The 14,791-nt window shown below is 38.8% G+C and overlaps 2 protein-coding genes across 2 annotated transcripts in view; both read right to left on the bottom strand.

Annotated features, from left to right (window-relative positions):
- The window catches only part of LOC146522302 (Fc receptor-like protein 5), a 76,671-nt gene that overhangs the window by 59,945 nt on the left and 1,935 nt on the right, over positions 1–14,791 (bottom strand). The window contains exons 2-5 of the mRNA XM_085153690.1: positions 14,166–14,201; positions 13,690–13,956; positions 12,962–13,228; positions 12,561–12,839 (exon numbers count right to left, since the gene is read on the bottom strand). Coding sequence (XP_085009816.1) covers positions 12,561–12,839; positions 12,962–13,228; positions 13,690–13,956; positions 14,166–14,201 — 849 coding nt within the window. The remainder of the gene's footprint in view (positions 1–12,560; positions 12,840–12,961; positions 13,229–13,689; positions 13,957–14,165; positions 14,202–14,791) is intronic.
- On the bottom strand, positions 3,025–9,077 carry LOC146522303 (low affinity immunoglobulin gamma Fc region receptor II-like). The gene is made up of 4 exons (XM_085147889.1): positions 8,756–9,077; positions 5,071–5,370; positions 3,510–3,749; positions 3,025–3,261 (listed from the first exon to the last, which is right to left on the bottom strand). Exons 1-4 carry the CDS (start codon positions 9,075–9,077, stop codon positions 3,131–3,133), a joined length of 993 nt encoding a protein of 330 aa, XP_085004015.1. The 3' UTR covers positions 3,025–3,130.

Here is a 14,791-nt window from a genome sequence, read left to right as displayed (position 1 = left end):
CCTGTTGAACAGTCAGGTCAGGCCATGTCCATATATTCAGACGATCATTATGAAGGCATCTGCAAGTGAGAATGATAGATGTGCAGTGACATTTAAAGTACGTGGACTGAAGGCTGATTCGTCTTAAGAAGGGTGGCAGAAAGATGATTGGACTAGACCAGTGATGTCATAATCAGCTTGACAATGTGGGTGTGTGTGATTATAGAGCTTCCTCATTGAATTTACTTATAACCTTTATTTCATTTTTATCTCAACTGACAAAGCTGAGCTTTACTAATGTAAGTTATTGCATTACACTAATGCATGGTGATACAAATTTTTCCATTCAGGTAAAATTGTGGCTTGGTCACAAATTCAGCCACAGGAAGTGAATGAGCTAAAACAAATAGAAATGGAGTCCTCAAACAAAAATGAAGTCCTGCCCCCTCTCTCTGTTTGTCTCTGTTTCTTGACGTAGCTGCTGCATTATTGCAGAATGAGTGTTTTTTTTGTTGTAGTTGTTTTTTAATAAACCACACAGTGAGCCTCATCCAAAGGGGGAAATATTTCAGAAATCTAACTTGAACTGATGTTAAAATGGCACAGTCTTCAAACACTGTATGAATATTGTAAGCACATTTGTGTTTCTTGTTAGGTTTCCTGATGCACATATTTTTTAGAGATGTTAAACTGCAGCCTAACAAAGCAAAAGAGATGTAAATGACTACACTTGATAGCTTGTTCTCATATTGGTGTTTAAGACATTTTATTATTAAAGTTTCCTGATTTTCCTTATTTTATTATACACTTCGCAGGGATAAGAAGAAGAAGATATACGAGAAAAGGTAGAAATACAATGAAGAAGCCTGCTTTGCTGTTTGGTCCCAGTAAAGTGATCCTTTACATTACTGCCATCTTGTGTCCCGCAGTTGGTTACTGTCACTGAAACCTGCACTTCTTTTCATGCTCATAGGAAAGCTCTCTCTCTCTCTCTCTCTCGCTCTCTCTCTTTTAATGGGCGTGCCCCTCTCACACACTGTTTAAGCTTTTTGATTCATATTTTTTAAAATCAAATTTTTAAAAAAAATAATGATGAAAGAAATAGAATATGAAGTATTTAAAATGAGCTCAAATGTAAATATATGAAGCAGTAATGTTGATGTGTGTGTAGTGAAAGTATTCCTTCTGTGAAAGGACCGCTTCTATCTACCCGAACAAATGTGACTGGAGTTTGTTTTAGAACTTAGATTTTATGCTATTTATGCCTTATTTGCTGCTCTTTTTAAAACTTATTCTTTTTAAACTGTATTGTGTTACGGGTTCAAATATTGAGGGTGAGCACAAAAAACAACAATTGGTCCAGGAGAGTCGGTCAAACAATGATTTTAATGAACACACGCGTGGGGAGATGAACACTACACACAGACAGCATCGATCTCTGCCCAATAATACACAAGCAGTTGTTATTATAACATCAGGGTATCATTTATGACGCCCCCTCATGCGTCAAAGCAGATACAATACATGCATAAGTTTCAAAACCACAAATGTTCTGTTGACGACTTTTGACACATTTAAAAGGACATCTTCTCCGTCTCGAGGCCAGGTGCTTCCTATTAATCTTCTAACTCTCACTTATCTCCTGGAACAAACTGTCCCTTAGGCAGACACAATTTTGCAGTCACAAGCTTTTGCAAACTATTATTTGAACTCTTACCTAAACATGAGTCTAACTACTGTTTGTGTGTCTATGTCTCGACCTCAAAATGCACTCGGCCTCACCCCGCCCGTTGACGCTTCTGACCTTTTACCAGACAGAAGCTCTCTGTGATAGGTGTAATAATCTTAACTAAGAACATGTGTAATCTATTGAATAAATGCTTTGATGAAATGATAATTAATGTAATGGTAATGATGGTTATGAATAGTAGCAGTAAAATATTTCCCTGATCTCCACAATTGCTTATTGCACTGTAGAGGCTGGTGAGAAACAGTATTTCGTTTCAGGCTGGGTAACACCATACGAAATGACAGTAAACTTCTTGAGTCTTGAGTCTAGTGGGATATTTTCAGAGTATTTGAGTACTTCTTTTCTTTAAGGAATGGTTTAAAAAAATTCCTCCACCACTTACTATTAACAGCTAATCATAAATTATGTGATAATGGTAGCTAATTTACTGATAATTCTTATGAATTGTTATCAATACAGAAAGGTGAAGATGTCCATGTAGAGTGAACCCAGACAGAAAATATGTGTTTAATCTGGTCAAATTGATCTTGAAAATGACTGAACATCCAGCCTGTAGAGCTGTCCACACAACAGCTCAGGATCATGCTGCTCTCTGGACCTACATCACATGGGTCACCCGGTTTCCTAAAGATCAAAGCACAAATAAATTAAAGATAAATTTACAATTTCAAATATCTTCAGCTTAAATGAGCAGAATTGAGCAATAATGACCTTTCAGGGAGTTAATGACCAACACTGAACATCTGTATAATATACTCTCAGTCTGAAACAGCTGTGCACTACATTAAAATTGTGGGTGTAATCAATTTCTGCCCAAACTAAAATAATAATGTTAGTATTGGTTTTAATGATAATCACTGTTATTTTATAACCACACATTTTCCACTAACTATACATTAAAGTTGATACTGTACCGTTTTCAGTATTTCCAGAGCCTCTGATTGTCTCATAGACACAACGATCACCTACAAGCCAGAGAAAATGAGTCACCACATGTCTGTGATACTAATGTGAACACAAGTATTCTCGTCAGTAACATTTATATTAAAATACAATGAGATAAGCTTTGTTGTCAGTGTAAGCACAAACATACCCTGAAATTGGAAAATTTGTTATTACTTATAAATGCTGTACATGTTTAAATGTTGTTATTGTCTTAGCTTTGTTTAATTCAACAGTGTTAAAGCTGCAGCAGAGAAAGGCATCAGGATATTTTAAACTAGATGGAAAAACTAACCATGAAGAAGAGAGGAGTAGACTTGTTGATTTTCATCCTGACTCACCCTCTGCTCATCGGCAGAACCTTTAACAATTTAAAATGAAAATTTGCATTTACATGGTTATGTATTACACATTTTTGCAAACGGTTTCCAGTTTAGGAACGTTGCCCATTCAAACACTTTAAAGAGTGAAAAGAGTCTCACCTTTCTTTCTGTAGAGGTTTTTGAACAGGAACAGGAGGAAAATAAATATGACTCCAGAAATGAGTCCAGTGATCATCAGAAGAAGAAATGAAGAACTGGACACAGCTACTGCAAATAACAAAAATGAACTGAACTTGCTGTTTAAATTCTCAGGGATTTATATCTGCTATCACTCTCAAACCAGGGAATTTTACACATGTTAGGCATTTGTGTTAACCACAGTATTGTTGAAAAAAAAATACATGCCTGTTTTAAGATCATATTATAGTGCAGTAGACAAGGTATCTACTATAAATATATTTGGATAAACCACCTACAATAGATCATGAAAAATAAAATGTTTTGATCCTGCTCACCTTTAACTGACATCCAGCTCTGTGCTGACTCTCTTCCTGAGTACTGACACTTGTAGAAACCTTCATCAGACTTTGACACTGCAGAGATATTCAGCTCCCCTCGGGTATCATTTTGAATAATTTTGTCATTGTGATAAAAAATCACATTGGAAAGTATTTTCTCTCTTGAACTGCAGCTCAGACTCACAGACGTTTCTTCAGTCACAGGATGAACAGGACTCACCAGGATAGGATCAGAATCTGCAAAACAGGAAAATCACATTAGTTCTGGTCACACTATTAGGGATGGAAAGAGCCTTAACAACAACAACAACAACAAAATGAATTGCACAAAGTTAGAGTTTTTAAAACCCTCCTGTCGTGTTTACCTCCCGCCCCTTACTTTAGTGTTCACGGTCACGGTTTTAACTGCTCTTAAATTAGCACAAAAGACATTTTTGAAAACCGAACTAAGTTCCTGTGGATCTTTCAGTGGATCTTTTGGTGGTCATTTGCCGAGCCATTCAGGGGGTCATTCAGTGGATCGTTCAGTGAGTGAGCGAGTAAGTGGATTCCCATTTATTTCCTATGGTGGTCACTTTTGATGGGGAACACCACAGGTTTAACAAGGTGGATTAAAACACTCAAAATTCAATGAGAGAGGTGATCATCACGTTTTTATGTTCTCAGCTTTAGTCACTGATCACTTTATGGTCTCCGTGTTGTCTGCGTTTCTGTCTTTCAGTATTCCCATACCTTCCTCTGTCCTCCTTGTGTTAAATTAGTCTTCTTTCTCTATCTAGTTGTCTTCTTTAGTTTTTTTAGTTACAGTTTGATCTTGTTTATCTTGTCTAGTTTTATTTCCTGTCCTTATTCTCAGGAATTTCTTGATTGTTTTCAGTTGTGTCTGGTTCCCTGCTTGTTTCATTTCCCCTCACTATCTCTTGTACATAGTTTTTTATTTTTATCTTTTCTTGTTTCGTCCGTGGAGGTGTGTGTTACCTAGGTCTGTTTTCCGTGTGCTTCATGAGTGCTCCACATTATTTCTGATATTTAGATTGCATCATTTGCTCTTTATTTACTTTGGATTTTGAATGTTGGAAATCCCAAGACTAATCAGGATTTTTTTTAATGAAAAATGAAAAATCACTGTGTTATCCAGATGTTTCCTGTGTCCTGCCTGTGAGTCTGCGATATAAATTTAGTGTACTAGATTTTTTAACTTTGGGGATTTTTGTAGGAAGGAGTCTAGGCAGAGAAGTGCAGACTTCCTTCCCCTGGCCACTCTTCTATGGGCTCACTGTTGTTGTACAGGGACTGAATACGCTGTGACAACAGGCAGGGTACCCCAAGAGATGTGATCAAATGCATTCTCTAAATCCATCAAGCAAATGTAAATTGGTTGGGTAAATTGCCCCTGACACCATAGCTCCTAGGATCACTGGAATCCACAAACCCCTCCACTGTGATAAAGTGGAGCTTCACAGAGGGGAAATTTCTGAACCACTGAGGAAAATATTCTTCTTCTTCTTTGCCACATACAATGACTTACACCAGGTTATTGGGGTAATTATTTACATACCGTGTACAGTGATGTTGACTGCATTGCTGAAGTCTCCTGATTCAGATTCACACCAATACACTGCAGTATCTGACTCTGATGTGGTGATTTTGTATGTAGATCCAGTCATTCTGCTCCAGTTAGAAGAGTTCAGTTGGCCATTATCAGAAAACCACCTCACTCTCGTCTTGGCAGAGTTTCCCTCACAGGTCAGTGAGACAGAGTCAGAGGTGAAGTGTTGCACTCTGTCAGGACTCGCTGTGAGAGACGCTGCTGAATGAACATCTGAAAACAGCAGCGAAGAGTCAAAGCTCAGAGATGTTAAATATTATTTGAATTTATCTGGGTTTTTTTTTTACTATGTGCTAATAAGTTATAAGTTAACAAGATGTTCGTTTTGGTCAACCTAAAAACTGTACCCTGGATAAGAATGGCAGCATTGTTATGTGTACAAATAAATAAATAAAAAAATCTCAAACAACACTATTCAAAACCTTGAGCCATGCCTCATTTCTTAATAGTTTGCAAGGAAAACAGGAAATGGAAACATGCAAACATAAATGAATATATCATATAAGACAAGGATTGTGTGTATAAATAAAGTAAAACTTTGGTATTGCCACCTTTATTTTTTAACATAACCTGAACTCTCGTAGGCAAAATGTCTTGTAATTTATTTAACTAGTCCTCTTTAACTAATAGTACTTAAAGAAGTTAAAATGATGCCAAACAGACTACCAGTGTCGTAAAAGAATATCTGGATAGAAAAACACACAGCGGTCTCTGTTGGGAACCCTATCAAATTGTTTATTGTATGAAGAATAAACAAGTGCATCTCCATTATTATCTAACATGCATATATGTATATACACACACCAACACACACACAGGTACGCACGTGGACACAAATACATGTATACATATACACATGCATACATCATCCAATGAGATAAAACACCAGAATAGCTAAAACAGAATAAAAGCGGTGTCAAAGAGATCCGAAAGCCTTTGAAAATAGGTCGTCAAACTTGATTTGAAAATGACAAAAGAGGAAGAGGATTTTATAAAAGAGGGAAGACTGTTGCAGAGTTTTGGAGTGGCGATGGAGGAAGCCCTGTCACCTCTGGATTTTAACTGGGAGCGTGGAACCAGTAAAAGCATCTGACTGGAGGAACACAGAGTTCGAGTGGGTAGGTAAAGGCTAAGGAGAGCTGAAATGTAAGCTGGAGCCAAGCCATGTAGGGCTTTAAAAACAAATAATAAAACCTTGGAATCAATTTGGTATTTAACTGGCAGCCAATGTAAAGCTGTGAGTATCGGAGTAATACTGTCTCTCTTTCTGGTGTCTGTCAGGAGCCTTGTGGCTGCATTTTGAACAAGTTGCAGGTGGGACAGGCTTGATTGACAGACGCGTAAATAAAGAGAGTTACAGAAATCAAGATGTGATGAAATAAAGGCATGGATAACGGTTTCCAGATCTTTAGATGACAAGATAGTTTTGAGTTTAGAAATGCTCCTGAGCTGGAAGAAACTGCCACAAACAACTGAATTTCTTTGTTTGTACAGCTTGAGGGTAGAATCAAAAATGAAAACAAGATTTTTAACATGGGGATGTAGATTACCTGATCGTGGGCCCAAGTCATTTCTTATGAGACTAACAGAGTCTTGGTTGCCAAAAATTCTAATGTCACTTTTGTCATGGTTTAGTTTGAGAAAGTTCAAAGACATCTAGCAATTTATGTCACTAAGACAATCTGAAACTTTCTGCAATGTGCTATCAACGCCTGGTTTTAAAGAGAGATGTGTATCATCTGCATTAGAGTGGAAATTTGGTGTGTCTGAAAAATAGAGCCTAATGGGAGCATGTATAGGGAGAATAAGACAGGGCCCAGAATAGAGCCCTGAGGTATTCCACAAGCAAGTGTAGCAGGGCAAGACTATTTCTTTCCCTGCATCACGGAGTATGCTCTGCTCTCTAAGGAAGAGGCAAACCATCTTAGAGCACAACCTTGAATGCCAACGCATGTCTTCAAACAGTTTAATAGGATTGTGCGGTCAACAGTGTAAATGCTGCACTCAGGTCTAGAAGGATAAAAATTGTACTTTTTCTAGAGTCACCAGCACATCATTGAACACCTTCAGTAGAGCAGACTCTGTGCTGTGGAAGGCTCAGAAACTAGACTGATATTCATCCAGAATACTATGTGTATCTAAGAATAAGGACAATTGATGGGGGGACAACTTGTCATGGTCCTGGGTCATTTTGACCCAGCATTCTCAGTTTTCTTGTGTTTTTGTATTATGTTAATGTCATTTGTTATTTTAAGAATTTATTCTATGGTGCACATTTCATGTTAAACAAGTTTGTGACTGTTCCATTAAGACTCATCATAAAAACTAAAATAATAAATATAGTATCACTACTTGTTGTGTTAGATTTTGGACTGTTTGTTATTTATGGCCTGTATGTCTCATTAATTTGAGCTTAAATGCCTTAAATTCTAAAAAACAGAATTTCTGGATGATTCTGAATGAAAGAAATAATCAGATGAAATATACTGTACTATTTATCACCGTCTACTTTGGGTTAAATACACCAAGGACATTTTTTGAAACTGTTTAAAATTTTTATACAGTCACATAAAGTAACATCTGTTATGTTTCCAGTCAAAAGTGACCGGGAATATTTCATTTGTGTACATCTGACCCTTGTCTGACTAGTTTCTGCATTCATTTCTGGATCTATACACATCACTCAAAATCAAAAGATCCATATATGCTTTGGTGTCTTTCTGGGTTACCTCCTTCCAATTCTTTTTGTAAATCTGTTTCCCCTCCAAGTTGGTCATGTTTACCACTGGGTTTGATGGACCCAGTCCAGAATAGTTCAAAGCACGATTTGATGTCATCAATACAGGACACAATACATTATGTAGGAGCTATGGTCATCCTTATGACATTTTCAGCTGAAAACTAACTTAATTCTCAGGTGGGGTTAAGTTCCCATTCTTTTACTTGAATCTGACAGCAAACTCTTCATCACTGGGTTCCTCCTGATCAGTCATTTCTTGTTCTGGATTGCACAGATTATGTTCCCTGCCGTCTTCAGCTTCTGACACTTCCTTATCTAATCCATCCTCACTGTCAATTTCCTGGCCTCATTTGTCCTCACTAATGTGGTGATCAAAGAGCTTCACATAGGGTATATCAACCTGTCATGATGTTGCCAAACAGTGACCTTTGAGTAAGACCTCAAAAAAGCATTATACATCAAAGCTACAAGAACAGTTCAGTGCTGTTGAAACAATGTTGCAGCTGTCTGTGAGAAATGCAAACACAGGAGTTGTTTCCATGGAAGAGAGGCTCTAGTGGACAGCAATTACCAGAGTGGCTACCAATGAACCCAAGGTGCTTGTATGTGTGTGTATATATGCGCATGTATGCGTGTGTATGTCCAACTATTAAATCGATGAATTTGACCAGAATGCAACATGAGAGTTAAAAACGACAAGAAAGTCTGACTGAAAAATGAGGAGTGGCTCATAACTTTTGCACATTGCTGTATATTCATTTTCTCTTTTTTGCTATTACTGTAATTGATGAAGGAAAGAGTTACAAAACAAGGAACAAGTAAATTCAGTCTGGCTTGATCATAGTCAGAAATGACATAACTTTAGCTCATTGGAATAAACAGAAACAAACTGACCTGCAGACCAGACAAACTTTGGTCGACTGTGATCAGTGTGATACTCTGGGTCTCCTCTTCCAGCTCTGCACACATATCCTGCTGTGTGTGTCTGTCCATGAATGATGTAGGAGTCCTGTGCAGTCCCACTGCCATCAGGTAGCAGCTCATAACTGGAGGATTTCTGTGATAGATCAGGAACAGCTTTATACCAGTAGAAGCTCCATCCTGCAGACGGATGTTCAACCTCACAGTTCAGAGTTACTGAGGCTCCAGGACTCAGCCATGATGGAGACACAGTGAGGACAGGACGGGGTTCATCTGCTTGAAAGACATTTCCCATTATGAAAACACATTACAGTGTGAAAATGATATAGTTTATTTTTTCTTAGTTCATTTAACTATCACACTTTTGTCAGTTCATAAATTATTATTTTCCTGTGATCTGCATATTGCTTCTCTCAGACGTACTGATCATAACAACAGATTTACCAGAAAACACAAGACTTCTTATTAGTCTAAGGGTCAGATGCCAGACCTCACAGGAGGAGATGCACATTAGCTGACAAATTGAAAATCTCACAAATCACATCATCAATAAAACAAACTTAATCATCAGGTTTTTGCATCTCCAGACACACACACACACACACACATACATTCTTTGCATTCTGATTTTCTTCCCATATAAATGAGCTCAGATTCTGCTTAGAGTAATATTTAGTATCAGACCAAATCCGTCGGTCAGTCCGTAATAAACTGGCTCTCTTTGCAGTGTATTATCATCTTAAGATGCAAGCCTCCTGCTTGAGCTGTCTGGAGGTGATTGGGGGTGCTGAGGATGGTAGTAATAACCAAAGTTACACAGGAACAATATTTTTGATGTTATTCTTCATCATTTATGTGTTTTGTGTTAAACACTTAAAGTCATAGTGAAACAGACAGTGTGTTCCTGTGTGTTTTATTTATTTTGTATGAGATGATAAGGTGGGATGACTTTTATTCTTTTGTTGAGGGAAATCATAATTGTTTTCATAGTTACAGGGAGTTTGAAATTACAAATGGCTAGTTTATTTATTTCATTATTGTACTACGTGAGGGATATCAGCATTGCTCTCCGATACCCTCCGTATCCCTCCCTAAAACTCCTCTTAAAAACACAGCAACAAATATCAATACCTCACAAAATGGAACATGGGATGTGGGAGCACACAGAGGCCAGCAGGTGGATGAGAGAAAGGGGAGGCTAGAGGAGAGACCCGAGGTGGCCGCCGGTCCGAGTGTCAGGTGAACTGAACTTTAGTTCAGTTCTTACCTTGTGGGAGCACACGGGGAACACCGCTGACATGAATAATCATAACGAGACAGGGGAAGCTAGACTGAACAGAATGAACGTGAAAATATGGGACCTTCACAGTAAAACAAGAAACATGATGAGGGAGTGGAAGAGAGGCAGACGAGATGGAGCGAGGGAACATGAATAAACACGATGGAATAAAAGACGAGGGGCAACAAGGCACAAGAACATTAAATAAACACTGACACACAGCGGGAGACCGACTATGGAATGTAGCAATTGTCAGCCACTTCCTCTACATGGATGACATCAAGCTGTATGCCAAGAGTGATTCATTGATCTACACCAACAGGATATACAGCAACAACATTGGAATGCCATTCAGACTGGAGAAGTGTAGTTGGATGATAACAAAGAGAGGGAGGGTAGTCAGAACTGTGGGGATCACATCAAAAGCTAGAAGTAACTGGGAATCCCACAGGCAAAACGGAACCATGAAGAGGCATCTAGGAAAGTTGCAACCACCAAGTACCTGCAGTGGGTCAGGCAAGTCCTGTGGAATCAGCTGAACGATAAGAACATAATCCGGGCTGTCATCATCTAAGCCCTGCCTGTGATCAGGTAACCTGCCAGGATAATAAGCTGGCCAAAGGCCCCTGCACGGTATGTACCACCGGGAGATAGAAGAAGTGGCTGACTTCCAGAAATCCTACCAGTGGCTGGACAAAGCCGGAATGAAAGACCACGGAAGCACTAACCATGGCAGTACAGGAACAAGCTCTGAGCACAAGAGCCATAGAGGCTGGGCTCCACCACACCAGGCAAGACTGCAGGTGCAGGCTGTGTAAAAATGCCCCTGAGACAATCCAGCACATAACAGCAGGGTGTAAGATGGTAGCAGGCGGGGCATACGGGGAACGCCATAACCAAGTGGCCGGCATAGTATACAGAAACATCTGTGTAGAGTATGGCCTGGAAGTCCCGAGGTCAAAATTGCAGACGACCACTAGGGTGGTCGAGAAGGACTGAGCTAAGATCTTCCAAATACAGAGGAAAAAATAGTGAACCAACCGGACACAGTAGTGATAGAGAAGCAGAGGTAGATGGCCATAATGATAGATGTATTGACACCAAATGACAACAGGAAGAAGGAACACGAGAAGCTGCAGAAATACCAAGGGCTCAGAGAAGAGCTGGAGAAGATGTGGAGAGTGAAGGTAACAGTGGTCCCAGAGGTATTCGGACCATTCAGTGCACTGACCCCCAAGCTAGGTGATTGGCTCCAGCAGATCCCGGGAACAACATCAGAGATCTCTGTCCAGAAGAGCACAGACCTGGGAACAGCTAAGAGACTGCGCAGGACCCTAAAGCTCCCAGGGCTCTGGTAGAGGACCCAAGCTTGAAGGATGGACCGCCCACAGGGGCGAGTGGGGAATTTTTTTTTTTTTTTTACACATTTTCGCTCTTCGGAAAAAAGTAAATAAATTGCAGTGGTTTTAAAATGCTTGTTTCACATAAGAAATATGTTCAAAATTCATACAAAATAAACCCTGTAGACCATTTACAGACGTCATCAAGTCACTATTTCTCTTTCTAGGATGCCTGAACCCACAATAATCCAGCTGAACAAAGACAGCATTAAATCACTTCTTGTAGCTCTATCAGTAACCAAAACAAATAATCAAAGAGAAGCATAAATACTGCAATCTATAAATAATAAATAATGCCTACTTTTTTCTTTTTTTTTTGCAGAACTACTGTAATCTCAATAGTCTCCTGTTACAGCTGTCTGGAGGTAGTGAAGTTTGTGGTAATAACAACCGTAACATTATTTTAGCTTCCCTTACTCAATTTTCCTCCATCTGCAGCTCTCAATATTCTCACTGAAGCTCCAAATATTATTCTTCATCTTTACATTTTTGTTTTCATCTCTTCTGCTGATCCAGTTCAGGGTCACAAGATATTGGACCATATACCAGACAGTGGTGCAGTACCCTGTGGGACGAACTTGGAGAACCCGGAGACAATCCATGCAGAAGCAGGGAGAGCATTCAAACTCCACATAAAAAGATCTCGGCCAGATGGTGGATTTGAAACCAGTGCTAACCACTGAGCCATCATGCAGCTTGTATTTATCATGGTGAATTAAACAGTGGACTTTTTTTCTATACTGTAAGAGATGGCAGTATTTGCATAAGATGCTAGGCCAAGATGACCTTGTTTTTTTAAATAGAAATTGTAGATTTGTAGTTATTTGTTGAAGGAGTTGAAAAATAATACATTTCCGATGCAGTTTATTTCTGTCATTATTGTCCTCAGGTGATGGAGCAGCAGGTCAGCATTGGCGTCTCTATACCAGCTGAAAGTTCATGACACAAAGTGGTGACAAACTGTCTACAATGAGGCTACTATCAGCTGCAGCTCTTTGTCTGACTAACAATGTAACATGCTTTGTAGACCATTGAATTCATCCTGTGCTGACCATTATGACATTTGTCAAATGGAGATCACACAACAAACATGACTTACTTGATACTGACAATGTGAAGGCTTCACTCCACTCTGTTGAAGAATATGAGTCATCTCTGCGTTGACTCTTACACATGTAGTCTCCACTGCTGGACTCAGAAACTCTGAATGTCACATCATTATTGAGTGTCCACTGTGTGGGTATCCTGGGTCCTCTCCAGTCATACTCCCACTCAGTGGTTTCACCTCCTTCCTGCACCTCACATGTCAGAGTGATCGTCTCACCTCTGAATATCTGAGGCCAGTTGGGTTGTTGTTTTACAACAACTTTATTGGAAACTGTTTACACATATTAACAGTTGAGATACAAATAGAAACATGAAATCAACAAAGAAAACTTCACATTGTATGTTTGATAATCATGAGTGAATGTATATTTCAAACTAAACTACTGAACTCACAGGTTATCTCAATGGTGACTTCATCACTTATATCAGTGTAGTAAACTGGGTTTCCTCTTGTTCCTCTGCAGCGGTAGATTCCTCCTTGAGATACTCTGATATCTCTGTTTTGTTGATCTCTGATGTGAAGTTCAGAGGTTGTTTGGGTTCGTCTGAACCACTCATATTTCCATCCATCAGAGCTCTGCACAGAGCAGGTCAGTGTCACACTGCCCCCTACTGGTATGATTGTTGTTGCTGCTGTCAGTGTGGCCCTGGGTTTATCTGCTGTTATGAAAGAGGAAGAAAAATAAATATGTGTTTTTCATTATAACAACATAAGAACATTAAAAAAAATAAAGTTTATATTTAGATTAATATTTGCTGATCTCTAAATAACCGTAGTCTAAATGTTTGTCCATTCTATGGCCCTGAATGTAAACTAATGCTGGTTAGTTGGTTTAGATAACAGAAACATCATCACTTTAAACTTCATGAAGCTTTTCGTGTTTCATCTTTTCCTTTAGAAATGTAGGCAAATTTAATTTCATCCACGATTGACTCTGTTGTTAAAACTCAATTTGTTAATTTTGTCAATGACAACTTGCAGAGTCTGTGAGTATTGACGCACTGACTTCGCAGTGGTCCTGTTCAAGTTCAAGTTTCAATGACAAATTTAATTAAATGTTGTTCAGTTGATTATTTGAACAGGGATCATACATTTATGCTGTCGGTCACTGAAGACTTACCTAATACAGTTATAGAGACAGTATTACTGTACTTTGTATCACGTGAGGTCATCCTGTGACCAATGCACTGATATTCACCACTGTCACGTGTAGATATAATTTCTAATTTGGAGTCTTTGTTTGGCCTGTAGGTGAAAACTTCTTGACCATCCCTGTTGATTTTGTAATACCAGTCAGTGTCTTCTCCTTCATTCATGTCACATTTGAATGTAACAAACTCTCCGATGAAAAAACTGGACGAGTTGGGTTCAATAGTTAGCAGAGCATCTAGAATCCAACACAACCACAAAGTTAACAATCTGAAACACTTCATGTATTATTGAAGGCACAACCTTAGTTTATATTCACAAAATTATAAATTAATTAATTAAGTAATTAAGTAAAAAAAAAAAAAGTGCTTAAGACTGAAACAGTAGTATGTAAACAGAAGTAAGATGAAAAACAAAAAACAAAAAAAGTGAAAAGTGTTTTGTCACCTTGAGCGTGTCCAGTGCAGAGAAGCGTACAGAGCACTAAAATAAAGACAGAAACTTCAGACATTATCAAAGTAGCGACACTCAAATATGTCTCTGTAGGTTGTCAATCATCATAAAACAGGAAACAGAGGATGACAACACAAGTTTGACAACATGAACCAGAAGACAGGAAACATGACAGACTAACACAGAAGACCTAAGTGAAACATAACTAAACTAAACTTAATGCAACCAAAGGCAACCAGGTACCTACCCCTGGTTTATTATTACTAGTCTTATTGTTTGTGGATCTATATTTCTAGCTTTAGTTGTTGTTTGTTTTGTGATTTCTAGTTCTTTTGTTCCTGTGCCCCTGATGTTTAGTTCTGTCATAGATAGATAGATAGACAGATAGATAGATGTGTCTCAAGTCGCAGTTTGTCTCTCCTGTGCCTGTGGTTTGTGTTCTCTCTGTTCAGTGTCAACGTCGTGCCTCTGTGCCTGTCGTGTGTTTCCTGTTTTATTTTTATATCCCCTGTCCTGTGTGCAGTGTGTCTGGTTTTGCTTCCCTTGTGTTGTTAGGTCTGATTTGTCCCGCCTGTGTTGCCACCTGTTCCCCATCCTCTCATTGTCCTGTGTGTCACTTA

The sequence above is a fragment of the Neolamprologus multifasciatus genome, chromosome 3 (assembly GCF_963576455.1).
Source record: "Neolamprologus multifasciatus chromosome 3, fNeoMul1.2, whole genome shotgun sequence".
Lineage (NCBI taxonomy): Eukaryota > Metazoa > Chordata > Actinopteri > Cichliformes > Cichlidae > Neolamprologus > Neolamprologus multifasciatus.
The sequence above is the reverse complement of the archived record's forward strand: the minus strand, read 5'-3'. Positions and strand labels throughout refer to the sequence as shown.

What these genes read in the sequence shown, in the direction of transcription:
- LOC146522303 (XM_085147889.1), bottom strand. Translation starts at nt 9,077, where the DNA reads ATGGGAAATGTCTTTCAAGCAGATGAACCCCGTCCTGTCCTCACTGTG. An exon ending in AAAGTTTGTCTGGTCTGCAG is followed by an intron (nt 5,371 to 8,755) that starts GTCAGTTTGTTT and finishes AATAATATTTAA; the next exon opens with CATCTCTGAGCTTTGACTCT. An exon ending in GAGCTGGATGTCAGTTAAAG is followed by an intron (nt 3,262 to 3,509) that starts GTGAGCAGGATC and finishes TGTTATTTGCAG; the next exon opens with TAGCTGTGTCCAGTTCTTCA.